Source organism: Pinus tabuliformis, chromosome 3_1 (assembly GCF_031772625.1).
Source record: "Pinus tabuliformis cultivar Carrire ecotype Pingquan chromosome 3_1, CPIR1, whole genome shotgun sequence".
NCBI lineage: Eukaryota > Viridiplantae > Streptophyta > Pinopsida > Pinales > Pinaceae > Pinus > Pinus tabuliformis.
Window position 1 is genome coordinate 715,526,562 of NC_142301.1, and position 27,881 is coordinate 715,554,442.

At 35.8% G+C, this 27,881-nt stretch overlaps 1 protein-coding gene across 1 annotated transcript; it reads right to left on the minus strand.

Annotated features, from left to right (window-relative positions):
* Nucleotides 1-676: 676 nt before the first annotated feature.
* Nucleotides 677-27,270, minus strand: LOC149189256 ((R)-mandelonitrile beta-glucosyltransferase-like). The gene is made up of 2 exons (XM_089411776.1): nucleotides 26,655-27,270; nucleotides 677-1,838 (listed from the first exon to the last, which is right to left on the minus strand). The coding sequence occupies exons 1-2, from the start codon at nucleotides 27,196-27,198 to the stop codon at nucleotides 883-885; spliced, it is 1,500 nt and encodes a 499-aa protein (XP_089267902.1). The 5' UTR covers nucleotides 27,199-27,270; the 3' UTR covers nucleotides 677-882.
* Nucleotides 27,271-27,881: the final 611 nt, after the last annotated feature.

Consider the following 27,881-nt stretch of genomic DNA (forward strand, 5'->3'; position numbering starts at 1 on the left):
TGGCCCATTGTGATGAGGTTAAAAGGGTAGGTGTTCAATTCCAAGAGACATGTTTGGCCCATTGATAAAGCTAGAAGTGTAAATGGACCAACTACAAAGGATGTTTCTCAACTATTGCTAAGTCACAAGTCATTGCTATATTTGACTTGTAGACATTCTTACAAACAATAACACCTAACTACACAACTAGAGTAAATTCCTTTTACCTAATTATGTCATAAAATATCCTCACCAAAACCACTAAGAAACATACATTAATGTATACCCCTAATAACTACCTAACATATTAAAAAGATCAATTTCTAATTTCTTCATCACCAAAACTCCACCTAACTGCATCTATAAATAATAATAAAACATTAGTTCTCACCATCATATACAAAATTTTTGACACCTCCTAAAAATTTCCCAGCAATGATTCAATAAGGGGTGGTTGATTAAACCTGCATTGTAACTTTTCATAATAAAATTGTCCCTCACCTACTTACATGAGAAGATAACGTCTCAACTATTTGCTGGCATGATAAGATAACATTCTAGGTGATGGATATGACACACATCTTTCCATTAATTTATTTAAACCATGAAATGCAGTGGGGCTGATCATAACATTTATGTGAGCCATATATAAAACATAAAATATATATTAACCAAAAAAATTTGTGTTCAATAGAAATATTAAAAATATATTTTTCAAAAGCCAAAAATTTCTTTGGTTAAGAAGGGTATTACAGGCATTCCTGAGAGGCTTTAAAGCCCTCTCCATCCCTGTTCGTCTAGGAAACGGGAGAGTTATCCAAAGATTCAGCACAAATTTTGATAGCGATCATCACCTTATTCTCAAATCTCCATGTATTTTTATGGCATATTCTGAAAACCGAGTCACATGGTTTCATTTTCGGATCGGACAGCTTTACTCATCGTCGTCATGTCTCTAACGAAAGTGTTTAAATTCAGGAAGGAAGATCCTCCGGGGAGGATGGACTTCACTGCGGACTCCTTCAGCCTGAGAACATTGTCTCTCATCTTCTTTCCTTCGGGTGTTGTCATCATTCTCCTGATAACATCCTCCACTTCTTCTTTCATGACCACCTTGTGGTTATCTACCTCCACATCGTGGAAAGCTAGGCCGAATTTCCACACCTCCTTGGCGAATCTGCAGTTAAGGAACTGATCAGCGGCATATGGGAATCCCACTACGGGAACTCCCATGCTCATTGCCTCCAAGGTAGAGTTCCATCCGCCGTGTGTGAGGAACAATCCCACTGAGACATGGGCAAGTACTTTTGACTGTGGTGCCCACCTCACAAACAGTGCCCGCTCCTTTGTTCGTTCTTCAAAGCCGTCGGGTAATATCGCAACCTGGCCTTCTGCGATATCCGACCGAAGAACCCACAAGAAAGGTTGTCCGCTGCCCTCTAGCCCTAGCGCTAGCTGTTCTCGCTGTTGCTGGGATTTCGCAGCCATGCTCCCAAAGGAAACGTATATAACTGATTGTGGTTGTTGCACATCGAGCCATGCGAGGCAGCTCTCCTCCTCCTCCAACAGACTACTGCACGAATACCTTCCCTGTAAAAAATTGGGAAGAAAAAGAGGTCCAATCGCCAAAGCAGGACAGCCATTCAAAGAGAGCGCTGTTATTGCATCCCTCCCTTCGAGTTCCTCGAACGTGTTCACTAATACGTAGTCGCCTTTGCTTTGCTTCTGTGATTCGTAAAGAAAGATATTTAAACGAATGCCCGACGGATCGTGGTCTCCTTTCCGGTAAATCAGGTCGGTTGGCTTCAATGGTGGGATGTTTCCCGGAAGGCAAGTGATGAGCTTTTCTTGATTTCTGGCTTCCCTTACGGAACAAGTCACAAAGAAAGTATAATCATTATCTTTGCAGAGCAAATGAAAAGCATTTACGTTTCTATAGAAGATTAAAATAGAAATGAAATGATTGCTTTATCTTTCATTCTCAATCTCCGATACTTCCTTGCAATTAGAGTCACGAGGATTAGCTCGATATACATCGTAAATATATAAATGCCGAAAAGATTCCCGTAAACATGAAAAATTAAAGATAAGAGTAATAATCAATCATTTCTTATAAATTTGTTTTAATTTTAAATTTAATAAATAATTAATATTAATTAAATAAATTCATGTTTTTCAAAATCTGGATAAGTCTAATGGGATAAGTCTAATAGAAAAAGATTGAAAATTTTGTATCCTTAAGTCACCCAAAACTCACTTTTATAAGAAAATCGAAGACGAAAATAATAATTAATAATAATAATTTTTTAACAATAAATAACTTTGTTAACTAATTAAAAATTAATCAAAAAATTATAAAGTGATTAAAGGAGAGAATAATAATAAATAATTTTGGAATGAAGATTTTTACATTTTACTGAAAATAAACGGTAAGTTTGAAAATAATAAAATAATAAATTAGAAATAAAGGTGGGTAACCCTTAATCATGAATTTTCAAATTTATAGTCTATGAAGATCGAATTTTCAGATTTAGGATCCATGAAGATGGGTCAATTATTCAGTCGAAATATTGGACATTGAAATTTCTCCATGCATTTTTTCCTAAAAATTTTTATTTTCAATAATAAATTATTTTTAATAAATTTATTTTTATTTTAAAATAATTATTAATAATAAATAAATTTATAAATATAATATATGAAATTATTAATATAATATTATTATATTTTCTAATTTGAAATAATGGGAAAGCTAATTTTTATAACATTTAACATAAAAAAGAAAATTAAATTAATAAATAAAATGTAGGAAAAAAAAATGTTACTGGAACTATTTCTATGTTGGTTGATGGTAAAAGAAGAGGTGAGATTTGAAAGATGGAATACTACCATTTCTAAAAGCACGAGAAACTACTTAAATTATTTCTAAAAACATTGAATAAAAAATGTTGCTAAATGCAAAGCAGTGTTTCCTATTAACTATATATATATATATATATATATATATATATATATATAAAAGAAGTAAAGGAGACAAAAATTGTCAAAGCTCATTATCTCTCTCACTCTCTTTCTCTCTCTCTATATATATATATATAAGTAAAAAAATGTCAAATTAGATATCTGTAGGCACATTATAATTTACTTAGCTACAATATTTCACATTGTGTATGCATATTATATATAAAAAAAATATGTTAGTTAATTCTAATTTATTTATTTTAATAAATAATATATATTTTTTCCCGCAATTTAATTGGTGATGAGCTAGTTGCATTTGCAATGACTCAGTGGTAGATTGACAATTCCCTAATTACAAATTCCTCTACTAAATAAATAATAATAATAACAAAATTTTGAAAGCAATTTTTACTTTAAATGTTAAAATTCAAATAAATAAATAATATATAAATTTTTAAACATAAAAGGTACAAAGAGAGTTAAATATTGCGAAATAAAAAAAAAAAATAGGAAAACAATTCAAATCTAGTAGAGAATAATGTTTTGATATACCACACAATTTCAACACTTTATCTTCATATCTAGCAAGACAAAGTGTGGACCACTATCATATCTTCCTCGATGTAATAACAAAATTTTACTTTTAACGTTATAATTAAAACATTAAAATTAATAATATAACTTAGATCTATATATTTAAATGAATGAATAATCTCCTTGCTTGGGGTGTGAGACGGTTGGGGTGTGAGACGATAACCGGGCATTGATGGGATTTGTGCCATGGCCAATTGAGTAATGGGAAAGGACAGTGGCCAATTGAGTAATGGGCAAGGGCAGTGGGTGGTTGATTTCTGACCATCACACACTCGCGTTCAAGTGCAAGGTGGCAAAGTGCATGACAGACATTAAATGGGAGTGGAGTGACCAATGAGATATCTCATCGTTGGGGTTTTTTGCAACAAGCCTAACTCAGTTTGGAGGTATTGTTTCAGTTTGCTTGCAATCTCCAGGCTACCCGTGAAGGCATCTCAACATGTTAGCCATCCAAGTGTAAATGGCTTCACCCTCTTCCTAGTGGACGACGACTGCGGGTATGTTAACTCTATGTGTTAATTTCATATCCTTATCCCTGAGATTCATACCCTTATCCTTAAGATTCTCTACTCTCTAATACCTCGCTAGAGGCATGTCTTTGAGATGTTATCTTGGGTCAGAAGGGAAACCTCTCATGAAATTAGGGAGGCAGGAATAGTTTACTCTGGTGGGTTGTCTGAATATAGTAGAAGTATCTCTATCTATTATGGAATTTTTCTTTCCAGGATGTGCATGCATTTTTGGTTTGAACAATGGAATTCAGTCTTCACTTCTTGCATGAGGGAATTTTTCTATTATTTAGTATCTTTGATGTACATGTTGCCTTGTATGAAAAGGGGATTCCTCGAAAAGGAAACTCCCGAATGGACACTGGGTCTTGCTCCAAGAACACTAGGGGAGCCATGGGTTGTTGTGAAAGGCCTGTTTTGACAAACCCAGTTCATTATCATGGTGAAACATTTGGTTTATAGTCTTCATGCTCATAGTCATGTTGTATTATGTTGTTCCAATAATATAGATTCGAACTCCCAGTGTTTGTGCTAGGACCCTAAGCTAGGTTGTCTCCCCGAACTAACAATCTTGGCTTTTGATTTCAGGTTATTCCATTACCTTTATGGTTGGCATAGCTTCAGAATGGCGTGTTTGTTCTCTGGTAGAGATAACTCGACAAGGAGAGGCGCGGGAGGAATCAAGGTAGTGGTCAGAGGCAAGGAAGCCAACCCAACCATGTCCAGCTAGGGGACGGGGTCGTAGATCTGCCCCATTTCTAACTCGGGAAGCTTCTCAAACCTACCATCTCAATACTCAAAACCTCAAATCACCTGATAATTTTTTAGTGGAAAGTTGACTTAAATCAATATGCAAAAAGAGTGGATCTAGATATGGAGGAATGGCAGGATCTTGTGCCGGACCCTGGACATTCAAGAGGCTACTCTTCTCAATGTAAATAGATTGTGTATCTTTATTGGTTGATGAAGAATATCATATCTAGAGCCTTAACGACTTCATTTGCTAGACCTTCCAAGACTGAAACAAAATTCTAGGAAATTCACAAGGAATTTCAACCCATTCAATTCTAGATTCAACAATAGAATGCCAACCTCGGCCGCATAGAGAAGCACATTCCATGCCTTCCTTAGAACAAATTGTTAGGTTCCAGTGAAAAATACCCAAGACCCGTGGACTCATCTAACGAGTAGTAGCATGACTTGCATAGTTTGTCTTTTTACATTTTGCTATGTATAAATGAATGATTTGCAAACTTTGATGTTTTGTCTTAGTTATCTCGTCACTAGGAGAATTAAGGACAATCAAGCTTATATATCTATGATATATAGTGTCAAAATCTTTTGTTTTTGGATGGCTTATAATGCGGTAAGGATGCCAACAAACCTACTTTCCCAATAGGCAGATTAAGGCCACTTAACCAAATGGATACGGATATAAAACCTACTTATTTTTATTGAAAATGAATAAAAAAAAACTATCAAACTTACACACAAAAAATTAAATAAATAATTATATGAAATATTAAAAATACAATAAATTTTAAACCCAAAAATACAAAATACATTATAATTAAATTATAATACTACAACTCACATCAATGAATAAATAATAATATAAAATATTAAAACTACAATAAATTTTAAACATAAACATCACAAATTCATTTTTGCATCATTCCCCATAAACAACGCAAATAAGTATTGCTAAAGAAAAATAAGAATAAAAAACATTCCAGTCGCGCTTAACCTTCAAAACCACTTTATTGGAATACGAATTAATGTTTTGATTTCTTGGATGGTAGAATTTCAACATTTTATCTTCATATGTAGCAGTACAAAGTGTGGGCCTCTATCTTTTCTTCCCTTGTAATCTTCTTCATATATATAAATCTTACTCTGTCATGGAATCTCGTGAAATGCAGCAGCATAAGAAAGTTATCGAAACGCGTTGAATATTTTCATCACAAGAGGAGAAAACTTGCCTTCGTATGGTAAAAGTCTTTTGGATTCAACATGTAAATCAGGATAGTAAAGCAGGAGCAGCTAAGAATGAAAATATAATTTTATTGTGCTCTAACTCTTTTCCTTCAGAGAAGCATGACTATTCGACACAAAGTCCTCTTTGTAGATGAGTAGGCAACCAAAGTTAGCGAGTTAGACATGTGATCAGGATTGGTTTTGTGCTTATACGAAGCTGCTGTAGATCCTAACTATTCGTGTAGTAGACAATAAGACAACATGGAAAGTCAAGGAGACATCCGCGGAACCTTGACTATGTAGGCCTCCCAGGGACACACAAATTTCTTAGTAGTGAAGTCCAAATACCTTCATCTGCATATGTGCTGTAAGTTTTAAGGCCTGGACATAAAAATTCCTCGAAACCATATATGTTTGGTCGATTGCAAAAGACACTAATATCTTTTCACATTTATATTTGAACCTAAACCAATGCTTAATGGAAATAATTCCATCATTTTCACATGATTTGATTCGATTAATGTCCTTGGCATCAATCAATCATGAAAAAAATAGGCTTTTAGTTACATTAACAAAATAACAATTTTCGATTTGGTTTAAAGTTCGGAGAATACTATAACGATCATGTTATACACTCGTATATTTATTAACTTTTATCAATTTATATAATTACATTATAAAATTTCATGAAAATTGGTGATCCCTTTGAAAACTGGCCAATTCTCGAGGTGAGCAAATTTCATTGGCAATATGAGAGAAATGTTTAGAAAATGAAATGATAACAATTTTTTAATTTTTTTTTAAATTAAAATAAAAAAGACTTTAATCATTTATAAATTTAAGCATTATAACTTGCCATGCTCAATGCAAAACTAATAGTGGTCAATAAGCAAATCGATGAAGAGTTCTACCTAGCTAGGGACTAATAACACAGAGAAACTACCTAAAATGACATGCCATAAGAGGGATATTGCAAAGAAAATAAAATGCAAATAAAACATTATATATATATATATATTTTAGTGTAGTTATATAAATAAAATGGGTGTGAAATGTTGATAGCTATCAATCTATAATAAATGTCAAAACACTTACTTCATGCTACATCTTTCAAAAAACACATAAAAACTATCTAAATTAAATTATTATAATTATTAATTATAAAAACAATTAATATATGATTTAAACAATATTTTTAACCACGGAGATTCATCTCACTTTAACATAGAAATTCTTAACATGTAAATAGATTTTGATACAATATCATGGCTTATCAATACCACATGCCAAATATGACACATTGATATGACGTTTTCTTTTATTAATTAATTTGAGATAAAAAAAATAGCAAAACATAACTAATTTGGAAATAAATATTAATCATCAATTTATGAGTAAAAATATGAATGTTCTAGCATATTCCCTTGAGACTAAATCTCTACCAACCACCTAATAATTACATATAATTGAATTAAAATTTTTGAAGGCCTATTTTGAAATAGACATGCCTATTGGCATACATAAACGTTGGTAAACATCCATAGGCATTATTCCATGATAAACATCCAAACACTTACGATACATTACATTTCAAGTTGCCAAAACTTAAAAAGTTAGTTAAATTATAACTTTATATAAATTATTACTATATTAATTATAAAAAGTATTAATATTGCATTAAAAAAAACATGTAACAAAATTATCAACCATGGAAATTTACCCTCACTCATGAGATTCTTAATTTTAAATAGACTTTGTCACAATACCATGGCTTATCAATACCACATACCCAAAAAAATTAATCATTTTACACGTGCTCATATGATAATTTTTTAATTAATCAATTTATTTAAAAAGGAAAAAAATGAATAACTATTTTGGAGATAAATATCAACCTTTGATCTATGTATACAACTAAAAACATTCTAAAATATTCCATAGATACTAAATCCATCACAACAATATACCATATACTGAATAATTATTGATAATTAAATTAAAATTTTAGAAGTCTTGTTCCAAAATAAACACACCTATCCATGTAATAAATGCGAAGAGGTATGTCATAGCCGTCACCTAAAATGATCTCTAATCATGCAAGCAAGTAATTGAGTGCACATTTTATTATGAAAAGCTACAATGAACATTTAATCAACCATCCCCTTATTCAAGCATTGTTGGGAATCTTTTTGACGCGTCAAGATCTTGGATATGATGGTGAGATTTAGTGTTTTTTATTATTATTTATATGTGGAGTTTTAGCAATGAAGAAATAAGAAATTGATCTTATTCTAATATTTTAGGTAGTTTCTAGGGTTTTATTTAAGGTATATGGTTCTTAGTGATTTTGGTGAGGATATTCTATGGTATCATTTTGTGGAAGGCATTTACTCTAGTTGTGTAGTCATGTATTATTGTTTGTAAGAATGTCCACAAGCCAAACATAGCAATGACTTGTGACTTAGAAAGCATTGAGACATGTCTTTCACATTGGGAGCGTTTACTCTTCTAGGCTTATCAAAATAGGTCAATCATGTCCCTTGGAGTTGAACCTAGTGGGTGCGCTTATCCTTCTAGCCTCATCAGAATGAGCTAAACATGTATCTCAGAATTGAACCCAGGTAGATGGAAGAACAAAACTTTCTCCCAATAACTTGAGTTGCTAAGACAAAACAAACTAAAATGTTGTTATGTACTTAGTTCTTTCCTTTAGAGACCTAACATCGATGGTTCAACAAATTTCATCTCAACATTATAATTTGAAATAACTACCTCTAGTCCTAGGATTTAAAGGTGGAGAAAACATTGATGTATCAAGATAGTTTGGGATCTTAAATTGACTTTGAGAATTTGTTTTGCTTGTTCTATACATATTATTTCCTCTTTAATACTCTTCTTTTGATATTGCAATTTCTTTGTTTTTTTTGGTGACTTCTCACCTCTTTCTTTAGATATTTATATAGCATTGATTAAATTTGTATTTTATTGCTATTTTCACCTAGCATATTAATGATTTTATTAACAACACCTTAATTTGTATAATCATAGAAATACAAATATTGTTGGCTCAGTATATGTTTGCATCTCAAAATATTTGATCCATGTTGATGCTTGGGTGCCACCTGCTACTAAAGGAATACCATTGTTTCACCCTCTACTAGAGGAATATCAATGTGTCAATCAATCCTCTTCATTCTTCTGCCTTGATCTGAATGGGAAAATTGGTTTTGATGTGCTAATCTCCTTTTTAGAATATGTTAAAAGTGCTTAAGGATTCATGAGGTTAATTGCAAGTTAAACATGAGTTTTTGAGTGCTTTTATGTAAATTTTATGTGCAAATTAACATAAACAAATGACTGAATAACATCATATAACAGACATGAACATCACCAAAAATAGTATCACAATAGCACGTGATGAAGGACTTCACCCCTCCTGGGCTACGTCTCCTTGGTCTAGCTTCCAATGGCTTGACCCTCTCTATTATGCTCAAAAGTGTGAATACATCAATTTACAATGCTCAAAAAGCTCTTAAACATGTTCCAGTGGCTCTAGAATGCCCAAAAATGCATGTGTAGCTTTTTTCTTCTCTTGCTTTGGTCAAAAACTAAAGAAGTTATGGCTTCCACAAGTATTTCTGCTAATCACACCTCAAATTCCCCAAAATTCGGCACCATCCTACAAACTTGCTCCAAATCACTCTAACGGAGCAATAATTTCAACGATTTTCGGTCGAAATTGTATGACATTTTAATTAGCCTCCAATGCCTTATATCCGAAATTTGTGGCTATATGGGGGCCATGTGCCTAGGGCTAAGGCCAACAGCCAAGCCCCCACTCCATTTTCTAGTGGTCGTATCGGTGGCATGTGCCCAAGTGCTGGTCCCCATGGGTTGGCCCTTTCCTCGGATTGGCGCGCCCATACAATTAATTATATGTCGAAACAATTATATGTTAAGACTTATGGCATGACATATTGGTATGTGGCTTGTCTCGTTTCTTGGAGGTCATGGGTTCGACCCCCACTGCTGCTACCCAGACCTTGACCCAAAATTTGGTGTCCTCTCAATTGCCATGTGGCGGCCTCTAGCTAGGCCACGTGTCAGCCCTTGGTTGACCACCAAATAGCCAACCAAAAACCGCCAAATTGCACCCAATGAGAATGTGCCACTTGGCACAACCTGATTCGCCAAATGCCATTGACCAGTCAAACAACAACATAGACCTGCATAGTCAGTAACACGTGGATGCTGACTGGGCTACCACATTTTACAAAAATTCTTCTGTTTGGGAAAGTGAACAGAACATGATTATGGGAGCATATGGTGTCCATTTCGCACGAAATGAGTTGTGTCAGATTCAGGATGACACGAAATACGTGGTCATTCAGGTTCCACATTGATCCAACAACTTTGAATTTTGGGCTATTTTTTTAGCACATGATCGTTCCTCCCGATTGGATGCCTTTTGGACCCCAAAATATCACTTTCAATTTTCCAACAGGTGCATATACAGTTCCCTCACCTTTCCAATCTCTATCCATTTGGATTTCGAAGGATTTTTTCCTTTGATCCCCTCTCGAAGGTAATCCACATTCCCTCATTTTGAAGACCTTGTTCTTCGGTCAAGAATGGTGTCTTATTGTAGTTCATTAAGGTATTTAGGAGAAAAATCCTCAATGGAAAGAATTTGGACATTTTCTCCTTAATATTCTATCAAAGGAGGCTCATACAACCTTGAGTTCTCAACATTAACAATAACATAAATTTGCATATATGAAGGAAAATCCAACCTTAAGGCATTGTTACCAATCTTTTCCATAATTTTGAGTGGACCATATCTAATTGGTTTTAGATTTCTACCTTCTCCTTGGAGCCTCTCTTTGCTAATGTGAAGCCAAACTTCATCACCGAATTGGAACTTGTGATCTACACTATGCTTGTTGTTCCTTTCTTTGTACATGCCTTGGATCTTTTCTAACTTTTCTTGAGCTCTTTGTTGTACCAATTGAATTTTTTCAATGAACCTTCTTGCTTTGTCTATGTCACTATGACCATCAATAGAAACATCCTTTCTAAAAATGAAATCCAAAGGAGACTTAGGAAAGTATCCCAAACATGCTTCAAATGGCGATGTTTGAGTTGAAGAGTGCTTGCCTTGGTTGTAAGCATGTTGACTGTAGTATAAATGTTTATTCCAAAAATTAGGATACCTGCTGCAATACCCACGAAGAAGATGTATCACTGTCTTGTTCACCACCTCTGTTTGACCATCTGTTTGTGGATGAAATGTTGTACTCTTTTTCAATTTGGTGTCCATGAATCGCCACAAACTTGACCAAAAGTTTCCCAATAAAGCAAGAATCTCGATCACTAACAATGGATGTGGGTAATCCAAAATGCACCCATACATTTTGAAAGAATAACTGAGTAGTTTTTTCAGCTGTAATTTTCTTTTTACATGGCATCAAAATACACATTTTTTCTGAACATATCCACATCTACATACAAATAATCATGACCTCTTTTTGACAATGGAATACCTCCTACAAAATCCATAGAAGCACTCTCCCACGATCGTGAAGGAACCAGAAGTTGTGTGTACAATCCTAACTTCCTATTGCTAGGCTTACTGATTGCACCCTTTGAACATTCTTTAATAAAATGTGACACACTTTCAAGCATATGAGGCCAATAACAATACCTATGTAGATGTGCCACCATCTTACTTACACCAAAATGACAAGCATTAAGAGAAGTGTGTGCCTCTTTTATGATGTTGACTCTTTCTCCCTATGGAATACAAAGCTTTCCAAAATGGTACAACAAGTTATCATGCAAATGATAATTCAATTCCACTACTTGGTTATCTTGACTCAATCTTGCATAAACATCATGAAACTCATTATTTAATGCATATTTCTCAATATAACTTTCATGAAAAACATAATTATGCTTGAGTAAAGTCGATGCACTAATAATAGGCCTAAAAATCATATTAGCAACTTTATTGTAGATACCTTTCTTATACCTTATTACCAAGTGGAATTGTTGAAGAAAACCCATCCATCGGAAGTGCCTTGATTGCTACAACTTAGATTGAGAATGCAAGTATTGCAATGGCTGATGATCAATGTGAATGATTATTTCCTTCCCATCAAGTAGTGTTTCAACTTTTTCACACATTGCACAAATCCATACAATTCCTTGTCATGTGTAGAATAATTAATCGCCGCACCATTGAAAGTTTCTGAATGAAAAAAGATAGGCTTACCATGTTGCATGAGGATTGCACCCATGGTGTAGTCACTAGCATCCATATGGATCTCAAATGACTATGTCCAGTCTGGAAGTGCAAGTACTAGAGCTAAACTGATCTTTTCCTTCAATGAATCAAAGGCATTTTAATGTTTTCCTTCCCACTGAAAAACCTTTTTCACACTAGTCAATGCATGAAAAGGAGCTAATATAGAAGAAAAGTTAGTAATGAATTTCCTTCAATATTGGGCTGCTCCCAAAAGACTTCTTACCTTGGTAACTGTTGTGGCCCTTGGCCAATTCAAAATGACATCAACCTTGCAGGGATCTATTTTCAAATCACCTCCTCCGATAATATGACCCAAGTAAACAATTTTTTTTTTCCAAACTCACACATTGACATCTTTAAATACAATTATTCTTTCTTTAAGATATCAAGTATTTTTCTCACATGCATGACATGTTCATGACGAGATTTATTGAAAACTAAGATGTCATCTAAGTAGACTATAACAAACACATCAAGAAAAGGCCTCAACACATCAGTCATCAAACACATGAAGGTAGCAGGAGCATTACATTAACTAAAAGGCATAACTAGCCATTCAAACAAACCTTGTTTTGTTTTGAATGTTGTCGTCCAAATGTCTCCTTCAACAATTCTAATTTGATGGTAACCACTCCTTAAGTCCAACTTAGTAAAATAATTTGCATCTTTGAATTGATCAAGTAAATCATCTATTCTAGGCAGTGGGTCATGGTTCTTTACCATAATCTTGTTCAATGCACGGAATTTCACACACATGTGCCATGTTCCATCCTGCTTTGGAACCAAAAAATAGGTGACCCACGTGGCGAAGAACTTGGCCTAATGATCCATTTATCCAACAACTCTTGAATTTTACTTTTAGTTTCTACACTTTCCATCACTGACATCATATACATTCCAATGTTAGGAAGAGGACTATATTGCTACAACTGTATCTCATGTTGGATTCCTCTCTTGGGAGGTAATCCTTTTGGTTCCTGAAACATCTCACCATATTGGTTAACAAAATCAACCAATTCAGATTTCAATCTTGAATCACAACCTTGAAAAGCTTCATTATCAATATCTTAACTGGGTTTGATCATTAGAAGCACAAAATTCTTGCTAGAATTCACTAGTCCTTTCATCTGCCCTGCATTAACAAGTGAAAGATTTAGTTTCTTTCTATGAGCTCTCACAATATATTCTACTCCATCTTTGAACAAATGGTATTTTTTTCATGTCAATGGATGATAGCCTTTCTGTCATAGAGATACGGGCTGCCCAAAACTATACCACATATGTCTAATGGCACAACATCAAGCTCCACTTCATATATGAAATTTGCAGTAATGGAAAATTTCAGTTTACACTTTCTAGTTACTTGAAATTGTGCATTGTCACACACCCATTCTAATGGATATGGCCTATGATTTGGAATGGTTTCCAAGTTTAAACTTTTGACAATGTTTTCAAAGATGAGATTAACTTGAGAGCCACTATCAAAAAGAGTATCAATTTTTCTATAATTTGAGATTACCCTTATGTGAAAAAGTTATATCATCTTCTTTTCATTTGGAGTTTCATTGTGTAAACTTGAAGTACTAGTACTAGAAATGAATTCTTTTCCTTTCATACCCATGGATGTAATTTTAGTTTCATGACCCAAATCAGATCCTAAATTCTATTGATTGGTTACGATTTTCTTTTATTTTCCCTTGTTGTTGAATTTCTTTGGTTTTATCTCGAGATAAAGCTTCGAACAATGAGATTCATCAATGCTTGCATGTTAATTTCTCTCCTTCCTTCTTAACAGATGCATTTTTCTTTCCCTTCCCTTTGAAACCCTTTTCTTTTCCTTTACCCTTAAACTACTTTTTACTACCCTCTTTCGAAGTATTTTTCCCTCTTGCCTCAATATGAGTGGCTTGCACACACACCTCATCTACATTATTGGGATTAAACACAAGGATAGTATGCCTAAGGTAATTTTGTAAACCCCCTATGTACTTCAACAACGTGTCTTGTGATTAAAAATCCACACCTAACATTAGAGACCTTTTCCTAAATTCTTGGGTCTAATCTTACACATTTTGACCTTTAAGTTGTCTAAAGTTATGCCAATTCATGATGGATTTCTACATATATGCTAGAGGGTAGAATTGTCTTTTAATTGCAGCAATGAAATAGGCCCAAGAAATTGATATCTTATCATGTTTTTTTAATCTATTCTTATGCCTTTGATTCCCACCATACTAGTATTGCACCCTCCAGCCTTAAGAAATTTAGCTGCATCTTTATGTCATCATCTTGAAGGTTTTGAATTATGCAATAGACCGCCAACTAACAAACCCAATTGTCAAGCTTCTCTGCATTCACTTCACCATTATACATGGGAATTTCAAATTTAACATCACGTTTTAACAGGGGTGATTTACCAATTCCTTTTGAGGTATGTTGATGAGTATGAGTAAGTGTTGTATTAGTGGAAGAGGGTGAAGATTCCTGTGAAGATAAAGATGAATAAAATGGGGAGAGGGTGGAGGTTTACCTCCATTTCCATTACCTCCTCCTCCTGAAGAACCTTCTCCTTTGGGAGGCTTGGAGCTTTCACCCTATAGTCTGGTATTCCTCTCTTCATAGAGGACCTTCACCATCTCTGTCATATCAAAGAAAGCCTTCCCAAACACTTTCTTATTCTCTATCATGTTTGTAGGCTCTACTTCATGAGACATGCTCACTGAAGCCTCAACTGCAACTCGAGGAAGAATTGGTGGTGGAGCTTGTGGCAACCTTGCACTCCTTCTCCTTGACCCAACTTTAGTGCTTTCAACCAGCTTCACTTCTCCTCTCTTGAGCTTCAACATTATAAGCATGGCATTCACTTGCAAACAGTTAAATCCTTTATGCACAAAGAAAACCAAGAGCTCTGATACCAAACTTGATCTGAATGAGAAAATTAGTTTTGTTGTGCTAAATTCCTTATCATAATATGTTAAAAGTACTTAAGGATTCATGAGGTTAATTTCAAGTTTAAACATGAGTTTTTGATTGCTTTTATGTAAATTTTATGTGCAAATTAGCATAAACAAATGACTGAACAAAAGGATATAACCAACATGAACATCACCAAAAATAGTATCACAGCAACATAAGATCCAACTTCCAATTGCTTGACCCTCTCTATTTTGCCCAAAAGTGTAAATACATCAGTTTACAATGCTCAAAAAGATCTAAAACCTATTCCAATGGCTCCAAAATGCCAAAAAATGCCCATGTAGCCTCTTTTTGCTCCTGATTTGGTCAAAACTTGAAGAATTTATGGCTTCCCCGAGCCTTTCTACTAATCGCACAACAAATTCCCCAAAATCCGACACTATCCTATAAATTCGCCCCAAATCACGCTAACGAAGTGATAATTTTGGTGATTTTCGAGCGAGATTGTCAAACGCTTTAATTAGCCTCCAAGGCCTTACATCTGAAATTTGTGGCTATATTGGGGCCATGTGCCTGGGGATAAGGCTAGCAGCCTACCCCCCTCTCGCCAGGCCCCTGCTCCATTCGCTGGTGGTCGTATCGGTGGCACGTGCCCAAGGGTTATCCCCCACAAGCTAGCCCTTTCCCTAGATTGGTGCGCCCAAATAGTTTAAATATATGTCAAAACCATTATATGTTAAGACTTATGGCATGACATATTGGTATGTGGCTTGTCTCGTTGCTTGGTGGTCACGGGTTCATTCCCCGTTGCTGCTGCCCAAACCTTGACCCAAAATTTTGGTGGCCTCGGGCTACCACGTGGTAGCCTCTAGCTAGGCCACGTGGCAGTATCTGGCTAGGCCATGTGTTAGCTCGTGGTTGGCCACCAACCAACAAACAAAAAACTGCCATATTGCACCCAATGAGAATGTGCCACTTAGCACAATGTGATTCACCAAAGGTCATTGACTATTCAAACTACCACATAGACTTGCATAGTTAGTGCCATGTCAATTGTACGAACTACTAACTCGGCTATCACATTTTGCAAAAAATCGCTTATTTGGGAAAGTGAACAGAACATGATTCTGGGAGCATACGGTGTCTATTTCACGTGAAATGAGTTGCACCGAATTCAGGATGAAGAGCACTACACGATCATTTAGGTTCCAAAATGATTCAACAACTTTGAATTTTGAGCTATTTTTTTGAGCACTTGATCACAGCTAGCTACCTAATATGCTTGTGCAAGTGTTCAAGACAGTGCATGATAACCATACGATTTCATGTCACTCTAAGATCATCCATCCTAGTAAAAATTTGACCTGCCAATACATGTCTACAATGTGCATGTAAAGATTGAGCCTACCCCTTGGGTGTCTTGGATCTCGGATTCAAAAAACCCATTCAGCCAACACTTCTGTGTTTGAGAGAGTAGTCCTATGAGAGGATGATTCTCCCTTAGATCAATAGATTCCTTCCTAAATGTTGGCCAGTGTAAGCTCGCGATACCAAGATGCAAATACTTCTAACCTATGAAGCATACAAGTGTCGCCTCAATGGAACCATTCTTGTTAATAATCAACCCCTATTTGAACCCAATCCTGTTGGCATGGCATGTTGGTCCTACTAGGAAAAGGAATCTAGACAATGACTAGTCTCAATCCCATGTGTGAGAGTTGCAAAGGTGCAAACCCAAAAAGTCTTCAACTTGAACAAAACCTCCAAGTCTCCCTCAAGTGAGAAAGGGACTATATAATTCCACCACCCATAGATTTTTTGCCCAACTTACAACACTAATAGAGTCAATAAACCACATGAAAATCCACCTCTCGATAGTGCAAAAGCTTGCTGCCAACAAGACTTTGACTCTATTCGTAGAGAGGGTGAGTTAGTAACACTAAAAGAAGAAAACAAGCAAGATAGGAGGTTGAGGCTCTACCGCAATAATTGCCCAAGGAAACAAGGAAAAGGAACTAAAAATGAGAAACAACAGATTGACCTATCGGCTACAACTTCCCCAGGAAAAACATCCCACCACCAGTATCGAGAAACCAAAAAGATGGAACTCCACTCAACATGAGATAACCTCCATGCAATAAGAGAGCCAACACTCGTCAGATAGGGTGGAAGACGATAATGGAAAACTTAGAATAGAACTGGGGGAATGGGCTTAACAAATCACTCTAATATTTTCAAAAAACAAAAGGGGAAATCTCTACTTTGATAAACCGTCACGAGAGAGTGAGGATAGAAAAAGAAAAGGCCAACGCTCTCGTTTATACACCACACAGAACCTCTTGCAATAATTCCAACTTAATTGAAACGAAGGAAAGGCATGGATAAACATAATGATACCAGGTAGTCAATGAAGCCACATTGATTAGAGGAGGATATCAGTTGCGTGCAGGAAGCAGACCAACTAAGGGTTGGAAACACCACCTTGTAGACACCTTCCTCTTGCTACATGTTTAAATACCCTAATCACTAGCGGGGTGGACACATCCTACACCACTTGCTTCCATCTATATGTAGCCAAGCCTCCAACATTCCATTGTTGTGAATTTAACAAAATAAGTGAAATTGCTGCCTCTCCTGGCATCATACGAATACGACATCTTCCCTCACCAGCCACAGCCTATCATCTTCATCTTCCAATGAGGATGAAAAATCTTGCTCAATATCGAATATTCTCATGTGTTATGTGCATTGAACTTGATTAGGGGCGGGCGCCACATCCCCTCACTCATTTTCCAGCTTAGGTGGCATTGTCTAGTACACACCCACTGCCACATTTGTCACCCCATTCAGAGTAAAATAACATAAAATCTAATTAAATAATAACTTTATTGTTATTAAAATAATTAATATATAAGTTAAATACATATACATTTAAAAACCATGTAACAAGTATTTTAAACCATGGAGATTCATACTCATTTTATCATGGAGGTTTGTTATAACACTGTACATTGATTTATCAATACAAGATTGTCCAAAAAAACAATAAATCATTTCACATTGGAAATATTTTATGTATTATTTATTTTAATTTTGTTTTACAATATTTTTTAATTAAATTGAAAAACAAAAAAGTATAACTACCTTTGAAATAAACTTTAGCTCTATATCTCTTGCTACTATTTAAAATATTTTGTGGAGAAACCATGTTCCAAAATAAACACATCACTCACAATTTTTTTATCTTAAATTTAATAGTTTTAGATTGCATTTTATATTTTAAATTTATTTTTTTATAAAGTTTTAAAAATAAATATGAGTTAAAAAATTAATTGAAAAAAAATATCTTTGTAAAGGAGGGAAAAACTATTTTTCATATTTTTTTTTGAATATAATTAAATTAAAATTAATTAATAAAAATTTAAAATAACAATGATAATAAGTTGAGGTGGGGAGACATGTTGCTACCATCCTACTAGCTAGCTCATGGGCTAGCCACACACCCCGTGTTTAATATATGTCATGCAACATTACCATTTGGAATAATGCTCCATCGTACGCTCTCACACCTAAGCAACTTTCAGTTGGCCGTAGGAGGAAGACATTCGGTTTCAAATCATAATACTATGATCGATAAATCATTATTTGGCAATGTACAAGGTGTGACTTTGGTGTATCTTCTTAGGAATGGAGGCAATCCAACAACCCAGAGCTTGGGGTTTCTTCTTCTTTAACCTCCATCACATGAAAGTTGGCATTCTCCTTCTCCTCATCAATTATTTAGGGTGAGAGTTAGCTAAACTTGGGTCTCTTCCTCGAGGATACAAAGAAGAGTTACCTAATACAAGTGGTTTCCCTCACCCGTCCTTGTGGATTATATACAATCCAATGTTTTTGGGTGGTTTATGTTGGAATATTAATTCCAACTGCCGTGCAGCGTTGCCAGAAGCTGCCTGTAAACGGCGGCTGCAAAACCATTGAAGAAAACCATGAAGACTTCCCTGCACCGCCTTTTGCCATAAGTGGTATTTCCCGAAGGGCCTCCGAACACCCCGACTAAATGACATGCGTCCATTGTACGTCTCGAAAACTGCCCATTCCCCGGGCGGTAAACATCGTTTGGTTTGTGTGGCTGAAGGATGCGAAATGCGTCCGATCTGGTCAACGCACATGGATCTCATACAACCTGCCAGAACATTAGTTTTTGATTTTACCGTCGGTTTCATTTAATGCATTTAATGATTTGTCATAGTCTTAGGTAAAGTTTTTAATGTTTTACAGCATGTAATGTTTTTTTTTAGCCCATATGGAGTGTATGCGTTGACTTGTTGTATTGTATTGTACACAGGGATGAAAAAAAACCAAAGCACTGCAGTGCGAAAGAGTTTATTGCACATGGAATGAAAATAAACTGGGTTCGCAGCAGCGAATAGAAATCAGGGGAGATGCACAGTAGTGCATAAGATATGCATTTGTATTTGTAATGCTTTGTGTGTGCACTCATTTGTATGTGAATTGAGTGTGTAATGAAGTGGAAAGGAGAGAGCACTGAAGTGCGAAAAAAATTGAAACCAGAGCAGGGATGAAATGAAGAAAGACTCCCGGCAGTGAATGAAATTTGGGATTCTTCTTACAGGTGCTTGTAGTTGTTCGTTGAAACGAATGGGAATGGAATGTAAATTTTTTTTATTGAATATGTAATGTGAAAACCCATGAATGTAATGAAAAAAATTTCACTCAGAAGTGAATGTGAAAGTTTTTTTAGCAGTAAACCCATGTAAGGAATTTTTATTTTTACAGCAGTCAATGTAAAAACTTTTCACATAGCAGTGAATGAAGATTTTACACAGCAGTGTAAAATTATTTGTAAAAGAGGCAGAGTAATTTCTTTTTGTGAAAGTTCTTGGTGAATCCCTTTGAGAGACAAGAAGAAATTTGTATCAGGCAGTTTATAAATTAATACAAGTTTGTTTTGGCTGAGAAACTCTGCTTGGATCAGAAAACTTTTTTAACTTTCCTGTACAAAAGATCCTGTGGCAGAAACAGAGCATTTTCTCGGTTCTTTTATGTTTGAAATCACCAGAAATTTCCAACATGGTGTCCAGCAGATCCAGGGTCTTTGGAGGGGAGAAAGAAGCTGAAGGAAGGAGTTTTTTTGTTGCAACAACTTCTCCAACAGAGTGAAGTCTCAGGCAAAAGAATCCAAGGTACTTCTCAGATTAATTTTCATTGTTACTGCTGAAGACAGTTAGTTGTTTTAAAACACAGCCAAGTATTTGAAGCATAGTTAAGAATGGCAAGGTCAAAGAAGAAAGTCTCAAATCCTCCTAAGGATGTGTCTCCCTCTACTACTAAAATAGAAAACAATCTATTTGAAAGCATTCTATTTGAGGCTCCAAGGTTCAATGGGAACTTTGATATATGGGAAATAAAAATGAGGACTTTCTTAAAGTCTGAAGGGATTGAAATTTGGGAATCAGTGATTGATGATAGCAAGATGGATAGAGAATCCAAGGAGTATAATGCACAAGCAGCAAAAACAATCTTGGATGGACTGCCTGATTCTGTAAAGAAGAATCTAGGAAAATATTCATCAGCAAAGGATATATGGGACAAACTTCATGACCTTCACGTAAAGGGAGCACTAACCATGACCATCAGTCAAGAAGGAAATTCTGAACCCATCATAGAAGCTGAAAATGAGAAGGTTGACCTCATCAAGCTTCAAGTACAAGAAAGGGATGAAGAGCTCGCCAAGCTTAAGAAGGAACTTGATCAAAGCAAAAGGAAGCATCATGAAGAAGTCATATCCATGACAAATCAATTGAATAAAGCAAAGAAGCAGGAAGATGCCTTGTCAAGTCAACTTGAACAAAGGCACAAGAGAGTGAACAAACTTGTAGAAGAGATTGGACAGTACAAGGTAGAGGTATCCTCCCTTAAGTCTGAATTACAAGAAGCCAGGAAACAGGCACAAGAAGCTGAGAAGAAAATAGAGCGCAGTCAAGAAAAGAATGAAGAAATCTTAAAAATGAAGTCTCATATCATCTCCCTTAAAATAGTAGCAGCTGAAGCTACTCGTAGCAAGGAAGAAACTGAGGAACAACTTGCAAAGAAGAATAATGAGTGTGAAAGATTGGAAGAAGAGATTGTCCTCCTCATGAAAAAGGTTGAAGGGATGAACAAAATCATGAAGAGCTCTCAAGCCTTGGATGACATGCTCAGCCATCACAGATCTCCATCTGATAAATCAGGACTCGGGTATGTAGGTAAACCCTCAAGCAAGAATGAAAATGCTTTAAGCAAAGGAGATGTAAAGAAGCCAGAAAGAGATTGTGATGCTCCTAGTTCTAGCAAAGGCAAGGAGAAAGATCAAGGTTACAATAGAAGAAATCCTACTCCAAGTAGAAAACCAGCTCCAAGAAGAAATATTGATGATGTCAAAGAGGCAAGAGGCAATGGTTATCATCAAAGGATCTCAATGCAGAAAGGCTTCAGAAGTACATCAAAGAAACCTCAATCTCCTAGGTACCAAAGTTCATTTTTTGGTTATTGTTATTCTTGTTCAAACTTTGGTCATATGGAAAAAGACTGTAGAGCATTTCATAAAGATAGATGTTATGGTCTCCGATAACCTCCAAGAAACAATTTACAGGAATAAATCATGAAATCTTCATGAACAATGTAGAATGTTTCAAGTGTCATAACATTGGGCATATGGCACGTGATTGTAACTTAACATGGGCTCTTACACAAGCTAGACCCATGCAAAAGAAGAAAGTTACACAAGTATGGAGAAGGAAGGAAATACAGTCCGAAAGTCCCTTGAGCTCTCCAGTCGATCTAAGTTTCTTTTGAGAAGACTCTGCCAAAAGGAGACAATGCATATAGTTAAGGAGAGCCTGTAATTCTTGATCATTATTGCTGAAATATATTAACAGTCATTTTTTTTATGAAGATCTTCTTATAGGGGAGAGATATGGAATTAAATCTGCCATAAAAGTAGAGAAGAAAAGTCTGCAGAGCATGGAGATTGCATGGAGGATGTATTGCGCAGCAGAGCGCAAATGAAATATTTTTGTTAATCCCTCTGAAATGTAATACGCAGCGGTGTCGAAAAATGTAATGTTTTTGCTTTGTTTTTATCACATATGCAATGCAATATGCACAGAAGTGCGGAGAAGAAAAAGGGGCAGCGTTGAAATGTGAAGTGCAGTAGCGCGGTGAAAAGAAATGTTTTTACGCACAGCAGTGCGAATGTAAGTGCAGTGAAGTTTTTGGTTATTGTCCATTTTGAAAACAAAAGGAAGAAAAACACGCAGTAGTGTGCAGAAGTGAAAATTATTTTGTGGTAATGAGAAGAGGGCAAAACGCAGCAGAGCATAAATGCCCAGTGTTTGAGAATGCAATGAAATTTTTCACACAGCAGTGAAAAGGGTAATGTAAGTCTTGTTTTTGTTGTTGGAGAATATGTAGTAAAAACACATAGCAGTGTGAATATGAAAAATGTAGCAGCATGAAGATTTTTTTTTGTTGAAGAAACGAAATGTAATGGGTAGTAGCACATGTAAAAGAAATTTTTCTTTACAGCAGTAAATGTAAGTGCAGTAAGTGTGTCGTTCGTTGAACTGAAATGCAATATATTGCAACAGCAGTGAATGTAAGAAATATTTACACACAGCAGTGTAAAACTGTAAGCTGGGATAGAGTAAGTGTTCCAGAAGAGACAGAGTATTTTGTTTTTGAAAAATGCACAGCAGTGCAGACACAGTAGTGCTTCAGCAGTGTTAGTTTTGAAGACAGAGAGAGAGTATTTTTCAAAAGAGATAGTGAAGATTATTTTTGTTTTGGAACTGCACTTGAAGCAGTCTCTTGGTGAATCCCTTTGTTAAAGAGGAAGATGTTGTTCAGCATAATCTCCAGTGAATCCCTCTGTTAAGAGGAAGATCTATTGTCTTTGGTGAATCCCTCTGTCAAGAGGAAGATGCTTTTCAGCATAGACTGGTGAATCCCTCTAGTTAAGAGGAAGATGCTCTTCAGCATAATCTCTTGGAGAATCCCTCTGTGTGAGGAAGACCCTTTTGTTGTTTATGGAACTGCATCTGAAGCAGTGTTGGTGAATCCCTCTATGTGAGGAAGATCTTTGTGTAACAGCAGTTTTGTAATCCCTCCGTTAAGAGGAAGACCTTTTTTTTGTAACAGGTAGCAAAAAGGATTCTTAGATGATCGGAAAAGAACATCCAGTTATGTTTTTCACATGGGTTCAGGAGCCATTTCATGGGCTTCTAATAAACAGCCTATCGTGGCGTTGTCTACAGCAGAGGCAGAATATGTGGCAGCTACAACAGCAGCATGTCAAGCAGTGTGGATGAGAAGAATGTTGAGGAGCTTAGGCCAAGAGTAGGCAAAAGCAACAGTGATTTTTTTTGTGACAATAGGTCAGCTATTGCAATATCTAAGAATTCGGTGCTTCATAAGAGAACGAAACACATTGACACAAGGTTTCATTACATCAGGGAATTGGTAAGAAATGGAGAAATTGTTTTACAACATTGCAGGACTCAGGAATAGGTTACAGACATTTTGACAAAGCCACTGGACCAGAAAAGCTTTGAATTTTGAGGAAATGTTTGGGTATGACTTAATGCCCAGCAGTTGAAATTAAAGGGGAGTGTTGGAATATTAATTCCAACTGCCGTACAGCGTTGCCGGAAGCTGCCTGTAAACTGCGACTGCAAAACCATTGAAGAAAACCACGAAGACTTCCCCGCACCACCTTTTGCCATAAGTGGTATTTCCCGAAGGGCCTCCGAACACCCCGACTAAATGACACGCGTCCAGTGTACGTCTCCAAAACTGCCCATTCCCCGGGCGATAAACATCGTTTGGTTTGTGTGGCTGAAGGATGTGAAATGTGTCCGATCTGGTCAACGCACATGGATCTCATACAACCTGTTAGAACATTAGTTTTTTATTTTACCGCCGGTTTCATTTAATGCATTTAATGATTTGTCATAGTCTTAGGTAAAGTTTTTAATGTTTTACAACATGTAACGTTTTTTTTGTTAACCCATATGGAGTGTATGCGTTGACCTATTGTATTGTATTGCACACGGGGATGAAAAAAAACCAGAGCACTGCAGTGCGAAAGAGTTTATTGCACATGGAATGAAAAGAAACTGGGTTCACAGCAGCGAATAGAAATCAGGGGAGATGCACAGCAGTGCATAAGATATGCTTTCGTATTTGTAATGCTTTGTGTGTGCACTCATTTGTATGTCAATTGAGTGTAATGAAGTGGAAAGGAGAGAGCACCGAAGTGCGAAAATAATTGAAACCAGAGCAGGGATGAAATGAAGAAAGACTCCCGGCAGTGAATGAAATTTGGGATTCTTCTTACAGGTGCTTGTAGCTGTTCGTTGAAACGAATGGGAATGGAATGTAAATTTTTTTTTATTGAATATGTAATGTGAAAACCCATGAATGTAATGAAAAAATTTCACTCAGAAGTGAATGTGAAAGTTTTTTAAGCAGTAAACGAATTTTTATTTTTACAGCAATCAATGTAAAAACTTTTCACATAGCAGTGAATGAAGATTTTACACACCAATGTAAAATTATTTGTAAAAGAGGCAGAGTAATTTCTTTTTGTGAAAGTTCTTGGTGAATCCCTCTAAGAGAGAAGAAGAAATTTGTATCAGGCAGTTTATAAATTAATACAAGTTTGTTTTCGCTGACAAACTCTGCTTGGCTCAAAAATTTTTTTTAACTTCCCTGTGCAAAAGATCCTGTGGCAGAAACAAAGCATTTTCTCTGTTCTTTTATGTTTGAAATCACCAGAAATTTCCAACAATTTAATGGTAAACGAGTAAGGTTGGAAGTGAAATTTCCATCCATCCTCGGTTCTCAAGTTAAATTTTATCGTTTCCGTGAGTGTCAAATCACCTCTAACCACCAGTAGTCCGGGGTGGCATCAACAAGAAATTAGAATTTAATTATCAACTTATTTTTCGAATAGCTCATCTGTTGACGACTTAGTGTCCTTTGCTTCCACAGTAGCAACTCAATCAATCTGCGCTCTACTCTACTCAAGGGTCAGTGCTCAGAGACCTAGCCCCCTTCAGTCTCGTTATTCTCTTTGAGAAATAACGACCAGTTGAACATAGCTTAACGTGGCAACTTGTTGGTAGTGTTGACTTTCTCTTTCAATTGACATTCATCATGCCCCAACATAGAGCAAGAGTATGTTGAGGTGCTACATATTACCAGGAACGTGAGCCTTCAAGGGTGCAAATGTAGGGTGAGGGTTTGACATCCAGATATGGGGAGCTCATTTCTCAACCGGTTCAAAAGGAAGTTGCCCACACAAAGCATGAACTAGTTGATGAAAGGTGCACTCTCACTGATATAAAGCTTTGACAAAGGTGGAATACTAGATTCCAAATGCAGGACATACTAGAAACCTCTACAACTAATACAAGTACACTTTTGATTTTTATTGACACTTCAAATTTCATGTGGGAAGAGTTTTAGTTAATAAGAATGAAATCAAAAAAAGATATCCCACTTACAGAAGCACATGATGTCAATGGATCAAATACTCGTATGTGGGCATCCCACTTACTCCCCAGACAACAACAAGAATCCCATACTACAACAACCATGGATTTTAGTACCTCTAATTAAATGTCTGTAGCTATCATGTTTTTACTATTTGGATGTTTATGTTGTGTAGTTTTTTAGCTCAAAAATAGTTGTAGAGACCAAATAATTAGTTATAGTATTTTTGTTTTCATGATCCTGACCACGGCTCTTTCTTCCGGAATCAATACAACAATTAAAATTTTGTATTTGGTATAGTTTTTCCAAACCAAAATAAACTCCTGTACAGATAAATATATATCTTTAATCAGAAGAAATAAAACATATTTACTTATAAAAAAATACTTATTAGGTGAAATTATTCAACAATTCTCGCAAAACGTGAAGTGTCCACCGGTTAATCCTGGAAGATCACTGTTAAATTCTGTAAAATTAAATTCACAAAACGTATCGCGTCCTACGATGAATCTTTCATGATCGTGGATAAATTATGTAAAATAAAATTCTCAAATACATAATTAAAATGAAAAATAAAACAACGCTGTGCACTTAACGGAAGAAACGATTCAAATTAATACCTAAATAAATGGACACCTAAAATTATTTATAGTTATCCCAGTTTAAATTGAATTTACGGAAACGGAGAAATAAAAAAGAATATGTATGGCATATTTGGGATTTTTTTACAACTTTGCTCTGGTATACTTTTCTATTTATCCAATTCAAAATATTCAGAAATTAAATTCAACGGACTAAATGTTAAAAAGAAAAATCTATACTGGATGTAGACTGCAAAGAGAAAGACATACCATTTACTGGAATATGTCCCTCAGAAGCAAGCAAATTGCTGTAGCATTGAGAAATGGAGGCAGCAGCACATAGAGGCCAGAAGATAACTCTGGGCAATTTCATATTGCTCGCGACTTGCTCCGTGCAGGACATGAAGGCGTCTGTGATTATGAATGTGATGGGTGGAAATGATGGTGATTTGCCATGATCAGTGGTAAGCAGGTCCTCCAAAGCAGGCCCTAACTTTTGCAGCGAAATTAATAACTCGGTCGTGTTGGAGATGCGGCCATGGTTAGGCGGTAAACCATCAGGAATGGACAGAAAACGAATTCTCCCTCCTTCCTGCTCCAAATCTAGATCGCCTTTGGAAACAGGAGATTCAGGTTTCTTTGAAGTTTCCACCATGCGTTCATGTATCCACTCAGTATTGACGAAAGTGACAAACACTCCCCTAATAGCCAACAGCTGCGCCAATTCCATGAGAGCATTAACATGACCCTGTGCAGGAATTGGCACAATCACTGCGTGCAGAGCATGTTTCCCCTCTTGACTCGTCATATTCATATCAATATTGCCCAGCTTTATTCGTTTCTTTCCCTTAATCCAGTACCACAGTTTCTTGCTCTGGATTTGAGCTGCGAATTATGCACCCACATCTGATTGTCATCGACCTAAGCAGTGATGTCAGCATCAAATAATTGCGGTCCATGTTTTGTTTTGTGTACTTCAACTTGCTATTTGTCATCAATGGCAACTTGCCAACAAACTTTCCTAAATCAATCTCGTTCTCATGATTCACACCTATCTTTATTTAATATTAACAATACCATGTTTATTAAGTATTTAAAAATTGGAAATTGATGGGCAGTTGAAAAGTGATTTCTTTTTTAAGATTTTATAATGTTTTTACTACTATTTCCCCGCAATTTTATGCAATGATGAATGGAAGTACATGGATAAATACAGAGGCAATGATGAATGGAAGTACATGGATAAAGATAAGATAAGCCATGTATTCCACATGGGCCCAGCTTTCTTTCCGGTGGCTAATAAGGACCATTGCGACAGGAATCTACTTTCTAACGTAGATTTATTCATTTTTATTGCATTTTTTAGTAGGGTTAGAATTTCGAAACAAATACACTTCGCCCACCTTTCTTTCCGGTGGCTAATAAGGACCATTGCTACAGGAATCTACTTTCTAACGTAGACTTATTCATTTTTATTCATTTTTATTGTATTTTTTA

What these genes read in the sequence shown, in the direction of transcription:
- LOC149189256 (XM_089411776.1), bottom strand. Translation starts at nt 27,198, where the DNA reads ATGAATATGACGAGTCAAGAGGGGAAACATGCTCTGCACGCAGTGATT. An exon ending in GGGACATATTCCAGTAAATG is followed by an intron (nt 1,839 to 26,654) that starts GTATGTCTTTCT and finishes CCGTAAGGGAAG; the next exon opens with CCAGAAATCAAGAAAAGCTC.